General features: G+C 39.8%; 1 protein-coding gene across 2 annotated transcripts in view; it reads right to left on the bottom strand.

Moving 5' to 3' along the window:
• Positions 1-14,293, bottom strand: part of abca7 (ATP-binding cassette, sub-family A (ABC1), member 7) — a 33,645-nt gene extending 19,352 nt beyond the window's left edge. Inside the window, exons 1-22 of one of the 2 annotated variants that reach the window (XM_071486023.1) lie at positions 14,133-14,293; positions 12,573-12,671; positions 12,221-12,314; positions 11,440-11,581; positions 10,461-10,585; positions 9,134-9,252; positions 8,500-8,697; positions 8,262-8,354; positions 7,035-7,272; positions 6,467-6,606; positions 5,659-5,775; positions 5,362-5,559; positions 4,838-5,043; positions 4,177-4,353; positions 3,674-3,896; positions 3,178-3,399; positions 2,810-3,014; positions 2,034-2,147; positions 1,271-1,442; positions 749-880; positions 441-580; positions 190-327 (exon numbers count right to left, since the gene is read on the bottom strand). In XM_071486023.1, coding sequence (XP_071342124.1) covers positions 190-327; positions 441-580; positions 749-880; positions 1,271-1,442; positions 2,034-2,147; positions 2,810-3,014; positions 3,178-3,399; positions 3,674-3,896; positions 4,177-4,353; positions 4,838-5,043; positions 5,362-5,559; positions 5,659-5,775; positions 6,467-6,606; positions 7,035-7,272; positions 8,262-8,354; positions 8,500-8,697; positions 9,134-9,252; positions 10,461-10,585; positions 11,440-11,581; positions 12,221-12,314; positions 12,573-12,638 — 3,259 coding nt within the window. In that variant the 5' untranslated portion in view covers positions 12,639-12,671; positions 14,133-14,293. The remainder of the gene's footprint in view (positions 1-189; positions 328-440; positions 581-748; positions 881-1,270; positions 1,443-2,033; positions 2,148-2,809; positions 3,015-3,177; positions 3,400-3,673; positions 3,897-4,176; positions 4,354-4,837; positions 5,044-5,361; positions 5,560-5,658; positions 5,776-6,466; positions 6,607-7,034; positions 7,273-8,261; positions 8,355-8,499; positions 8,698-9,133; positions 9,253-10,460; positions 10,586-11,439; positions 11,582-12,220; positions 12,315-12,572; positions 12,672-14,132) is intronic. The other variant, XM_071486024.1, reaches the window with a different exon arrangement.
• Between the last annotated feature and the right edge of the window lie 108 nt (positions 14,294-14,401).

Below are 14,401 nucleotides of genomic sequence, written 5' to 3'. Positions count from 1 at the left end.
GAGACCGAAGCTTTCAGAATTGTCATAACTTACTGACAAAACTGATCAGATATTTCAAATCTCTGAATATTTTGTAATCCTCCTATTCAAGTGAAAATCATCCCAAAAAAGGCCAGCATTACACTTCATATACAGCAGTTGCTCTTTGCCATTTCCTTTCCTAGCTAAGTTAATCACATAGTCCCACACCTTTGCGGTATTTGAGCAGCAGATCCCAGATCCCTCTGCGGGAGTAAGGATCAACCCCAGCTGTAGGTTCATCCAGAACAACCACCTTAGATCCTCCAACAAATGCTATCGCCACAGACAGCTTCCTCTGCATGCCACCTGACAGAAACACAGAGGGAAGGTTTTCATTTTGGGTCAGGAAAAAAGTATTTATCAATAAAAAATTGACGAACCCCTTTACATCACACTCAAAGTTAAACTAGCAAGTTCACCGGAGAGGTTTTTGGTCTGTTCATGTCGTTTGTGCAGCAGGCCGACATCATCCAGAAGAGTGTCCAGCTCAGATTTCACCTCATCTGTAGACAAACCCTTCAGACACCCATAAAACCACACATGCTCCTCCACTGTTAGTCTGAGAAAGAGAGACAGAGAGAGAAAGAGACACACATATGAATATGTAAATCTGTCATAACCAGATTAAATAAATCTGGGTATTTAAGTCAGACTTTTTCAGACTTGCTATTTATTTCTAATGTCTCTTATTCCAGAACACTGCAGACATGGGAGAGCTGAACCCTACATGTCAAACAGGACATTGTGTTGTGGACAAACTCCCAGCGTCCTTCGGATGATGTCCATGTCATGCCGAATGTCCATCCCCTTGATGTACACGGTCCCTGAGGTAGGTGGGAACAGGCCTGTCAGGACAGATCTGACATAAAAGAAAAGAAATTAAAGAAATTCTTTGTTCTGGCACACTTTCACATGAAATTACACAATCCCATATCTTATACAGACTTTAATTCCTGCAATTAAAAACAATTATGTTTCTATGTACACTAACAGCTGCTTAATGCATAATTAAGATATTAATTAGCTGCAAGGTAATGCAGATGTGAGTCTTGCCTTCTGTACATTGCTGAAAACACTAAAAATGTGTGTTTATTTTTGGTCTAGCCACTTTCACTCAACCAAAGAGATTATTTCTGCATCTTATTTCATGTAAAAATAAAAATCTACATTTCTTCAAAAGATAATAATAGAGGGCATTAGTGTTAATGGTGCTGATAATCATCATCTTTCGGTCCTTAGCTGTACTCACATGGTGGTGGTCTTGCCAGCGCCGTTGTGGCCAAGGAAGGAGGTGATTTGTCCCTCGTAGAACTTCAGGTTGAGGTGGTTGACAGCCAGTTTGGCCCCCTTCTTGTAGATTTTCACCAGGTTTCTGATGCTGACGCCCAGGATCAAGTGACTGGGTTCTGGTTCAATGTGATCTGATGACAGACAGAATTTATATACTTAAAACAGCCGATATGATTGGTCTAGTGTAAAAATCTTGTACTACTTTGGTCTAATAATCTCTCTATAATCAGTACAAAGAAGAAGAACCCAGCCAAATGGTCACAATATGTTTTAAATACTGAGAGCATAATTCCAAACAACTACAGGAAATAACTCCAAAATGCAAGGGATTATGGGTGGCAGGGATCAGACACAACTCCTCTGTCAACAGAACAATGTGTCTCCATGTGCTCTTAAACATTGTAGTTAATATGCTTATTGTCTCAGCTCATTAACTAGATTTGTAGTTAATGGGCTTAAGCTTACAAAACTACGAGAAGAGTCTTTGCACTGGTATGAAAAGCAGCAGAAGATGGTGGACAGCCTCCAAACTGCCACCGAAATCTGTAACTGGGCAGCACGAAAGGCTACTAAACCACTTTCCAATGGACAAGCTACTTATCCTCTGTTTACAAACCAAAGGCTGCTTGTAAATAAATGTGTCCACTATGAATCAGAGAAAGAAAGCCAACTGTACGTATGATTGTGAAAGGTGCTGGTGAGCAGAAACTTGAGTCTCGCACCTTCATTCTGCTCTGCAGGTGCCGGTGGGATCGGCATGCCTGCCTCCAGAGGAACTCCACCCCAGTAGTTGATCTGGAAGATGAAATACCACGGCCTGGGGATCCCAAATTCACCTGGTGTAAAAACACACAAACATGTTCAAACATTCAGTTGTGCTGTCACTAAAATGACAGTGTACAAATGACTACTAGTCTACAATGGTATGCAAAGATAGTTTTAAACAAAACACAATTTTCCTTCACAAGGTGGAAAATTATCATAAAGCCACTAGCAACACACTGGGGACAGGATTAAACAAAAGTATTTATAATCCTCTTTTTTGGTCCTCTATTAAGATTTAATTCTACATTTTTAACAAATTGAGAAATTGGCAGTTGTTGAAATAAAATCAGGTTTACATTTCAGTTTTCAAATGTAATTGTGTTTTCTTTTTAAATTGAGGTACAATAGCATTGTACCTGTATTTTGTCATTAAATCTTAAATTTTAATGTTTTACTCCAACTCACTCAACTGTAGACTTAGAAGGTGGCTGAAAAGAGTTTGTTGTTAGCTACTTTACAGAGAAGGGAACCTGCTGTCACCTTGCTTTCATGGCACTTCTAACTGTAACTCAGATGGAAAAAGATTACACACTATACTTTTTGTACTTCTAGCCAGACCAAGTTGGAGGAAGAGTATGCCTGAGGGATACACCTCAATGGGAGCTTTAATCCAGTGCACAGACACTACGTTTTTTTTCCAGCCAGATTAAGTTGAAAGTGAATGAAGTCGTACCAGGGAACACAGCTTCGATGTACCAGGCTGCAATGGCGTAGATGAAAGCGTCCACATAAAGCATGATTATAGAGGTAGTGAAGTTGTAGGAGTCTCCTTCCACAGGGCTGGAGTGCAGGTTGTACCACTGGATGCCCACACCTTGTTCCTCGTACTGAGAGAAATACTCACAGCCAAACCCGAACGCCACAGGAGAGAGAAAACTCTGAGGAAACAGGAACAAAGCATCTCTAATCTAGGACACTTGCTGTGATAATAGCCAGGACGAAAGCCCCAAATATTTACATTTAGTGAATTACATAAATTCATTGCAGCATAAAAACTGCAAAAAAAAACTTTATGATTGTACCCATAATTATTTTACTCACAGCAAGGACTCTGTGTGTGGTCTTGAGGTGGTCTCTCCAGGCGACACACAGTACATAGGGCAGGTAGAGACTGAAGTATATGAGCCCCCCACAGGCAGCAGCCAGGTTGGCTTTGGAGAAGAAGGTACTGATGAGGAAACACTGCATGATGGTGGCGGTGGCAAACGCCATGAGGAAGAAAAAGACAACAGCTGGGTCGCTGTATGGCAAGATGTCCCCCCACTGGAAAGAAATAAGAAAAGAAGGAAGGGTAGAGGGATTTAACAGTGACTATAGGAGCCTATCCTTTCAACATCAGTAATAATATTCCAAGAGCAATGAAACCCCAATACTAAACTATTTTCTGCTTCTTCCAAATTTGACTTCCCACTGCTTTTAATTCATATTTCTGATGTTCACATTTCTGTCTGCGATCATACCCAGTCCTCCATTTAGAATGTAATGTTTATTTATCTGTCCTTCAAAATGTTTGCTGCAGAGCGAGCAGTCATCTTACCTTGAGCAGAGCAATGAGAAGCCCTGCAGAGACCAGGAACGGAATCACGCTGCTGATGAACCAGCTGAGCCACAGCGTTCCTGTTCCCAGACCCATTATCCTCATGGTTTCCTTCAGCCTCGCCTCCTTCTCGTACACCATACCTTTAATGATCATGGCGACTGAGTAGATCCAGGCCAAAGTCATGAAGAGGGGCAGGGAGCGGTTCAGCACACGTAGGAACCTGTGGAGAATCAGGAGGGAGGAGAAATCATAAAAAGAATTTGGATTTACTTCTGAACAATAATCGGTTAACTCACAACTATTACATTTTCAAAATAAAACAAAAACTCCTTGATTGCCTTTCAGGACTACATATGATCCCTAAGCCACACTGAACCACTGGCCATCAGTCAGAGATCCAGAAGGGAGACTGTGGATGCATCCGTCTCTTCCTATTAAAAATGTGTGTTCCTATGCGCATAGTTTATAAAAACATCAATTTACAACAACATACGACTCACACATCATCCACATAGCAGGGGTAGGGCATCTGCTGGATGTAGATGCCTGTGGTCTGCTTAACTCCAGTCAGGACTTGGCTCACAGCTCTTTCCACCAGGTCCTGGATGTACACGAAGCCGCCCCAAATGTAGCGCATGTCATCAAATGGGTCGGCTGCTGGGCCAGGATCCCAAAACCTGATGATAAAATATGAAAACAGTGTTTTTGTTTTTCGAAATGCAAGTGCCAGAGAGGGACATCACCAAGAAAAACAGAATCTCCTTGTTGCTAGGTGAAAACTAAAAGCTTGTTTTTGGCTTAATATTATTGATTATAAAGCTCATGGAATTTCATAAACCCAAGAGTGGCACATTTCTTTCAACACACAGAGGAGCAGGTAATCGTTTCACAGCTAATAAAAAATCGTAATGAGCAAAACCTGAGTGTATGTAATTATTTCTTGTTCTTTGAGTTTGGATTTCTTCAATCAGAAATAATATTAAACTGTATTACAATTACGTCTGTCCAGTTATCCCAATATGCTCTAATGCTTTAAGTCTCTATTTCCCAGAGAAAAGTTAAGTGTTAGTGATGGAAAAACCAGCAGCTTTCGATGAAACAACCTACTAATTACTGTGAAAGAGAAGCAGAATAAAATCAAGACATTCTCAGTTTTTCTACCTGTCCTTGATTTTGTTGGTCCGAGTCACATCATCGATGTCCATTCGGATCTTGTAGGTGACGTGGGGTGGCAGCTCAGGAGACGAAGAGTTGGGCAGCAGGAAAACCACACCTGCCCATAACTGCCTGTCCTCCAGTAGCTCCAATGCTCTGTCAATCAACTGACCCTCAGTCTCCAGCCCCTCCAGTTTGTTCAGAGAGAAACACTGCAGCAGAGGAAATAAAAAATGTCAAAGATACAAATGACTTTGGCTTAGGGATTTACCTTTCACAACTTTGCAGTGAAAAAACAAAACAAAAAAATTATTTAATATCTAGGAATAAGTTTATGGTGAGCAAACTGGTGGGGTGTTAAAAGTAGAAAGCACAGATTAACATATCAAAGTGAAATATTTTCAAAACTACACATAGCTTCCCTAATAAATTCTTTTGTACTTATTCCTACTAGGATTTCTGAATTTCTTCTGAATTCCCGAATTCAGAAAGAAAAATAATGAAAAGAAAAGAAAACAGGAGGAAAGAACCTCAGTGACTTGTGCGAGAGTGTTGATGATGTGGCTGATGTCGTCGTAGATGTCCAGCCAGGAAGGTGGTGCCCCAGGAGTCCTACGGGCGTTTGGTGAGGGTGTGGCCAGGAAATTAGCGATCTGTTTGGCCCTCCAGGATGTGTTCGCCAATCGCAGGTTGACAGGTACTGCAACCTCTGGCCGCCTCAACAAATTCTGTTATACGGCACAGACACATCTTTTTTATTTTTAGCACTAAATATATCATGACAGATTCACCCCCCTTGCACACAGACAGTAGTTGGTTCATCAGACCTGCAACATCTTAATCTCCACGCTGGTTTCCATGTAGTTCTTGATGCGTGGTCCCACCTCTATCCAGGCTTCATTCAACTCCTGGAGGATCTGCAGGTCCTCAAAAGTTTTGTTCACCTTCAGCAGACACAACTTGTAGTTAGCTTAGTTAGCCTTAAGTTGTCTTACAATAAGTACAACAGCAAAATGCACTTCCAATCCAGAAATCATGAAGATTTAAAACTACTGGTTCTTTGTCTAAGTGTATTGCAGTTAAGCAGTATCTGATTTCTCCAACTGAGCCACCAGGAAATCCAAGAACAAGGACATTTTAATTTGATAAGCTTGTCAGACTCTTGTCCCAGTGTAAGATACACAACCCGAACATATGCCTTTCCGCTACACTCTAAAGTGTATAACACGATTACACATTAAAAGTGTGACACTTTATGAATTACAACACAATTGAGCGTAACTAGTGATACTCGTTGGTTTCAGCAGGAAGTCCTTTAAATGGTAATGAGGCACGTTCTGGTTCTGTTAAGTAACAGCAGTGAAACTTCCTCTTCAGCAGTTCCCCTCTATGGTAAATACAGTATATATTACTCTTTTCAGTGAAACACCTAAAGGACTTGTTGGTGGTATGAACCAATTCAGTGGACAAACAACCATCAGTTCCTTTCTTTCAATCTTTCTCAAAGGCGATCAATCTTGATAACTTGTCTCATGATGACAAAAAATTTTACTTCCTTGTCTAACTTCCTTCTTCTTCACTTTCAACAGGTTAAAGGAAAATCCTCATTCCAACTCTGACTTTCTCTTGTTGTACCTCTTTCATGACTTTTTGTACAGCAGGAGTGTCTGGTGTATACAGCAGTTTTCCAATAAAGAGAGGTTTGATTCCCCGCCACACAATGCGGGACAGAGGGTTGGACTCCAAATTGTGGATCAAACTTTTACAGAAAGGCGCTGCAAGGAGGAAAGAACAGACCAAACAGGACAAATGTTAGATGAACACAGCTGGTTAAACAATACAGTGCACAGAGCTGACACTGCTGGAATCTGATGCTCAGTGATGTTGTGCTGATTGTTGGTGTTGTTAGCAAGTGCAAAGCTTACAAAAGTGTCTAACCATGTGAAATCCATTTGTCTTTAATTTACAATATGCAAATCAACTAAAAAGTTAAGGAGAACACTTCCCAAATTTTAGTGTCATATGGAAAATAAAAAACTCTGAAACTGTTACACAGGAAATCATTCATTCATCTGCGTATTTAAATGACCTGTGACTTTAGAGAACAACTTGACATATATGAGCACAGATTTCAATTCATATCTAGTCATAAAGCATGAAAGAAAGTAATACCACACAAACTCTGATCTGCAAAGCCTCTTACTGGTGTTGTTGTCGTGGTCCAGGTCGGTGTCTTCTGTGGCATTCTTGCCCAAGAAGGACGTGATGTCATTGTCCTCGTACCAGTTCAGTGATGGGATGCGTTCGCCACCAACCTCAGGATGACCGCACATGATCCTTGTAAAAGCTCGGAAACTCTCTCTGGGCAGCGCCGTGCGATTCTCTGGAGACAGAAGACGAAGCGCTGCGCTCATCTCTGCAAAACTGGAGAGGGAGGAAAACTGAGGGAGGACAGAAGTAAGAGCAAAAGGTTTAGAGGAAGAGAAATGAAACACACAAGAGGGAGGAAATGCAGGGAGAAAACAGATGGAAAAAAAGATGACAAACATTTTATTCAGTCAGAAAATAAGAAAAAGCATTAGATTAGAACAGCAGAGAATTCTACACAACAACAGCAACAATAAAAAGAACAGGAAGAAAGACTTAAGTATACAAACATAACAAAATCTTCAAGTTCCATTTGCAGCCACTACCTGTATAAGCTGCAAGGCTGACTACACCCCATAATATTAAAGAGTCACAAGCAAAATTCAAATGTCCACCCTTCAGACTTGCAGACTGAGCAAGTCTTAATGGTATTGATGTTGCCCACTTATGCAGCTTTATATGCAGCATTATAAATGGACAAAAACCAACATCTGCCCATCTAGTTCTGTAGATTACAACAAATCAAGCCTGACTACAAAAATAAACTTATACAACTACATAAATATATAATAAATATAAAAATAAAAATTAACATTGTACTTATTATTGTGATTATCATTATCATTAATATCATTCATTTATTTATTTAAACTTTTTTTTTTCTGACTGTCTCATCCATAACGCTACGGATTGTGGGTAATTTTCCAAGTCCGGTGAGGTCTGCATCCTAAACAGTCGCTTTGGAAGAAACTCTGCTCGAGGACCATGTGGACTTGATGAGTTGTGGATTTTGGACAGCCCTCAGAAGACACGGACGTCCTGTTAGGTCAGTGAGTCTGCAAGTGCGGTGAAGTCTGGACATTTGGATTCAGCCACAACATAAAAAACAGCGGCCGCCTCAAAATAACAATTAATTCAGTGATGGTCTCACTTGTTTACAGTGACTTATTGATAATAAATGCAAATGTGCAGCACCTCCAAAACATTCTGTCCAGTCTTCAGGCTGTTATCTGAATGAAATACAGACACAGATGCATATGAATAATCACATGTATGTTCTTACGTCATCTATGAGGACAGCCAGCTCCTGGGAAGCTGAGGTGACGGCCTTACTGATGACCCTGAGGTCTTCAGCATTGGCCATCAGACGGTCTCTCTGATAGAAGGGAGAGATAGAGAGGTTTACTGCTGGCACTTATTGTAGCTCATTAGATACGTAAGCAACTCAGCATCACAGCAAACAGACAGAAAACTGTATCTCAATTTACAGAATTTTACTTTCCCAGTCCGCCGATTCCTACCGTGAGGAGCTTGCTGAAGTCGAGCTGAGAGATAAAAAGGCGCTCGGCCTCTTGCAGGACGTCAGCAGGCAGGCCGCACAGCTCAGTCTGAAGATCATTCATGACAGCTTCTCCTCCATCCACTGTCAGAAACTGTCCTAACATGCTCGCATTACACACCAGGTCCTTCAGCTGCATCTGAGCTCCGGCCACAGAAACCTGGATGGGACCAAATTGATTCCTCACATTTACTGTTACAAATGTACCTTTAATTATCATCTGTGTTGATTTTCAAGGCTTTCTACAATGCTTCCCATGTCTTTTTTAGTTTTGCTGAATTCAAAGTTGAACATGATTTTAACCCAGTAGATCAGATAACAGCAATTCATATTTCCTCTTTTATTTGTGAATATTATTCATTATAATAGATTCCACTCATATTTTTGTTGAATTGAGACTGAATTGAAAGTTGAAAGGATTTGAATGAATAAATAAATTTGAATGGATTTAGCATATTTTGGGAAAATCACTCCATTGGCATATGCCACTGATTTAACAAACTGATTTAGCAAAAGGCAAATTCTGAGGCCCTTAGTGGGCCCTTATTCTATACATTACATTTTTGTTCTAGAAGTATATACAGTCAAAACCTCACCTGCAAGTTGAGACGAGCCTTCATCAGCTGGTCCACGGCACCAGGTGACAGGCTGCTGTTGGTCAGGAGGAAGGTGGACAACGTCTCATTGGCTCTCATGTAATCTGCAATTGTTTCTGCTGCAGAAGAAACAGAAACAAGCATTTGTTGTTTAGTAATTCTTGACATCCAGCACTTTGCTCTGTTCTTACTTTGCTCTGGCTAGCTCACTACCTTACCTAAAGGGCTGGTTTGTATGGCTACATTGAACTTGGAAGGACAAATTTCATATTATTAACATCCTCCTCTCTTTCATTTTGGATTTCAATGAAATAAAAACCTGTTTAGCAAGAAAAAGTGGTTATTTTCTTTGGAATTTCCAAATATACAAGTTATTTTTGTCCCCAGGAAAGCTGTGAGGCCAAGAAAGCTTTATATAAATAAATAAATAAAGCAGCAATTACTTACTCTGGGAATCAGCAGATATTCATTTGACTGTTGATACGAAACTTGTTGCAGGAAAAAAAAGCCTGCTTTCATTCATCCTATTATTTGTCACGTAATTTAATCTGCCTGCAGCAAGGAGAGGCTGAACAGACACTCTGCGCTGCTTTCACAAAAGTAGTGAATGGCCACATTCAGCCGGTCACTCAACACCTGTTTAAAACCTTTCATGGCTTTACTGTAACCCTGACTGCTGCTGTAACCTCTCAGTCCTGCTCAGGTAAGTCTGAGAACAGTGCCGGATCAAAAACGAATCCTGAAGAGATTTCTTTCTTTCTTGTTGTTGATTACCTGGAGGGGCTTAAATCTGTTATACTTTGTGTAACTTTATTTGTTTGCATGCTTGTTGTTTTTACTTTGCTTGATAAATAAAGAAGGTTGTGCAGTTGTGTGAAAGTCAGCGGTTATATAACACTTAAAACATTAAAACATGCATATATGTGATCCAGAAAAGTTCAGCTACATGTCAAAGAATCTGTGCCTTCATTGATATATTCACTGATTCACTCCAACACACGATGACCTTTTAAGTTGCACTACAATTACTGACAGAGGCCAAGGCTCTACTGGGTTTCTCCATATACATAATTTATTCTGATTCCTGGAGGGCAATCTCATAGATATACACTGATATAATATACTCTTGTCCGTCTTGTGTGTTTTGCCATACTACATATCTGGACTCATCAATTCCAGGAAATCTAATGATATCTAACTTTCTCACTAGCATTGAATACGATGCTTGCAAAAAGTAAACCCCAGTGTGTTTAAGTGTCACTATGTCGGCAGGTCAATGCACCCCTTCAAGATCAGTGCTAGAGGATATTCAAGTAAGCTGTGGTACTTGGCCAGGCTCCAGGACGCTCTCCCAGCCTCTGGACGCTGTTCATCAGGTCCTGAAAGCCCAAGAAGCTCCGGTTTCCGCTGTAGGACAGAACAGTCTGTGCGTCCACGAAGAGACGAGACAGTCTGTAGGAGCAGAGCAACAAGACGAGTCCTTACTGGGCCAAACACAGGCAAGATATATTCAACTGCAGAGATTTCAGTTAACCAGAAAACACCAACTTCCCGTTTGTGAACGCCACCAGATGTGCTCAACGAAGCACTCAACTGAGTCCAAATTTAAATTGGGTTCATTCAAACAAATGTTGTTGAAAGAGATTTTACTAAGATTGTCTCACACAAGCAGCTGGAAGACTTTTTAACAGACTGTGATCTCAGTTTGATCAATAATAACACAACTCAGATGAAGGGCTAAAACTCACAATTATTTTTGTTATCATTTAATTTGGCAATCATTTTCTTGATTAATCTATTGGTTCATAAAATGTCAGAAAATAGTGAAAAATTGCCATTTCAGTTTTTTAAAGTGCAAGGTGAATTCATCAAATACTGTGTTAAATCAGCAGTCCAGAGCCCAAAGTTAACAGATTTACTATCACATTAGAGAGAGAAAAACAGCCACTCTCACGATTGAAAAGCTGTAACTAAGAAATTTCTTCTTCTTCTTTGAATTATTTGTCTAAGGATCAACAAATGTATTTATAAATTGATCATTTCTTAATGTAAATAAATAGATAAATAAACTAAATGTTGACTGTGATGGATTTTCTAAGTTTCAAACTGATTTCAGTGTCACCGCGGAATGAAATAAAAGCAGCTACTGCCTGGAAAATAAGTAATTATCCAGAAACTTCAGGTATGCTTTGGAAAATGGGAACATTTTTTTACTTATCATACAAATGGACTGACTGTGAATTCATCCACTTCACACAGCTGTTCATCCTTTCTGTTTCATTTTTTAAAATCTCCAGTCTACCTACATGGAGTTGTCAAAGTTGCCAATTTGTCCCGGTGTCTCCCCTGGTGTCGGGCTGTTGAAGCAGGGGTTGTTGATGTTGCAGATAATGCCCTGAATCCAGGGCAAGGTGCCCGCTGATGGCAAGGCTTTGTTTGGAAAGTGACCTACAAGCAAAGGAAAAGAAAAACAAACACACAGTTCAGTAGAGGAAGATTAGCCTGAAGCACAAAACAATGAATTTATTGTGGTACTGACCTGAAATGCGATCTAAACGCACCAGAATGAACAATAATCCTAGCAAGCTGCTGTTATCTGACCGAATACTGTGTATTTTGTACAAGTGATATCAAATTTTTATGTTATTATCCTCAACCCAATGTGAACTGCCTTTATGAGCAAGACTGATCTGAAGATGAAAAAAACAGCACAGAAAAAGTTTGTTACAAGTTTGTCTTCATGTAAGGAAAGTTTTTTTTCTCCCAGTTTGTCTATGGACTTAAGTTTTTTTATTTGTAAATGTAAGTCAGTGACCAACTGGCTTACACTGTGTTGTGTCTTGCGATGTTCATTACATGATGTTATCACATCATGCCACCTTATGCTAATGCAGGACTTCTCAATTAAGGTCAAGAACACAGCAGGTTAGGAAAACAAATCGTGCGTAGCTCAAGAATCACTCTGAATCAGTTAATCCTCTTTAGGTGGTTGCCAAAGGACTAGTTCTGTGACCTGTAAGTGTGTGTCTGTGTGTGTGTCTGTGTGTGTGTGTGTGTGAAAGACACACGTTACATAATATTGCTCACATTGGGTCTGTTTGTAAGGAGGGTGTGAATGACGGACAGAGATGAGGATGACGAAGAGGAAGAGCGGCCACAGGAGCTCGATGATCAGCTGGATCTGCATAAAAGGAGAACATGGGAGCTGCATCAAATACTGAAAAACCTACATTCATGTCAGAGACCAGCCGGACTATCAACCCTGTCACCTTGCTTGTGCTATACTGTAGCTGATATGGATAAAACTTGAGGATTATTAAAATCAATTTGTGCTGTGCAACTGTAAAAAAAAAAAATAATAAAAGATTATTTAATGTCCAAGCTGTGTCTGATATCCTGTTTTTCCTTACAGGACCAAATCTATTCTTTTCGTTGTCACCTTGTTTCTCCTGCGGTATGTGATGTTCTTCCAGAGCAGGAGGATGAGCTGTCTGAAAAACCCCATGGCTTTCAACAGCTACCTGGCCATGTTGTGATACTGGAAAACACAAAATGTGGTTAAAAAAAAATAAAAAATTGAAGCTGTTGCATTCAAATGCTCCTGAGAATGCTCTGCCCCTGCGTCAATTACAGCTGATTTAATTGTCTCATTTAATTGTCCTCTCTGTCTCACTGTTTCCTGTCTTGTTCTGCTCTTCCTGTCCCATGTCCTGTTTTTTCTGTCCTTTGATCCCCAGTTGTTCATGTAATTAGTCATAAACCATGATAAATTTCAAATTTTCTTGTGGTTATTATCTACTCGCCTTTTTGTTGTTTCTTATTATATTTCACGGTTTTTAAAACGTGGGAATTTGACTTCTGATGTTGATGATGATGAAGCTATTTATTAGTGAGGGACTGTACTGAAAAACTATACCTGACCTTTCCCCTGCAGGGGACTAAACCGGCTGAGACCAGCTGAACTTAATCTTCAGTAGAATATATCTTTTTTTTTTTTTAACTTTTCAATTTCATACACTTTGCATTGACAAAAATATGTCGAAGAATATGAAGCCTCCTGTGTGAGGCAGATAAATTGGATGTTTTTATATTCATTGTGAGTGAAGGTTGTCTTGTGTTCCTGGAGTGATCTGCCCAAGATCGACAATCCCCTGCTTTATCCTGAAATCCTCCTGATCCTAACAGCTTACCTGTGTCACTCTGAGACCTCAACATTCACTTTTGCTCTGTGAATGCTTTTACACCGTGGCATCTTCTGCGTGTTTTTGCTTTAGTCAATAATCTGGATTGTGATTTGTGCCAGGTTAGAAAGAAGGCTAATTTCTTCTGCATTTCTATCTGAAACACTGTGCAACTTTAAAGTGAAACTACTGTATTTATGTACATTCATCTGTTTATACTTAAAGGCTTTGAAGATGTCTGTGCAGATGTCAAATACAGGTTTTGCGTTATCTTTTTTTAATTTTAATTTTTAATTTTGACCATGTACATAGATTTCCTTCAAGTGTTTCCCTATTGGGAGAATTATGGAGGTCTACAGCAGCAAAATATTGGTTATTATTTCAAACTAATATATTTGCAAGTTCATATCATGGAACATCTTAAAAAATATATGATGCAAAAACAATTTACTGGTACAAATTCTTGCCTAAATTAAATTACAACGTAGCGCAATTTGAACAATATGAAGGCATTGCAGCATGTCATTTGGGAAGGAACTCATTCAAACAAAATGTACAGTAATAATATGACTTAAATGTTATAATTAATGCATTTAGCAGTTTATTTAACCGTCTCCTCTGTTAAATAAAATAATTAACAGTAAACTAAGTAGGAAAAGAGGAAAACTCCGGGCTAACTAGCGTCACATTAGGATGTAGCTCTCTTTTTAGCATGTTAAACACAGTGATGTTGTTTATCGGGTAAACAGGCTGTTTCAAAGAATATAAATACAACATAATGATCTCTACGGTCTCATAAAATTGTAGTTAATTATTACCTTTCTGTATTATAGGTGATAAAATCTCCTTTCAGTGTTTCGAACACAACAGCGGGCGGAAGCTGGACAGACTCAATGTTTATGATAGCAGGTAGAAGTTCACGATAGTTCCGCCCACAAGCGACGCTGATTGGCTGGTGTACATTCCAAGGGCGGTGGTCAAAGAAGCCGGTAACGAATCTGATTGGTCCTTTGTCTATATTTTGGTAAACGTTGACAGCTGATTGGCCGGCCCTGGACAGCAGTGTTACATACGTGCCCTCAGCGCC

Source organism: Trachinotus anak, unplaced genomic scaffold (assembly GCF_046630095.1).
Source record: "Trachinotus anak isolate AG129_WGS33_773 ecotype Australia unplaced genomic scaffold, CSIRO_AGI_Tana_v1 ptg000010l, whole genome shotgun sequence".
NCBI classification, from domain to species: Eukaryota; Metazoa; Chordata; class Actinopteri; order Carangiformes; family Carangidae; genus Trachinotus; species Trachinotus anak.
This window is presented reverse-complemented; position numbering and strand designations above follow the sequence as displayed.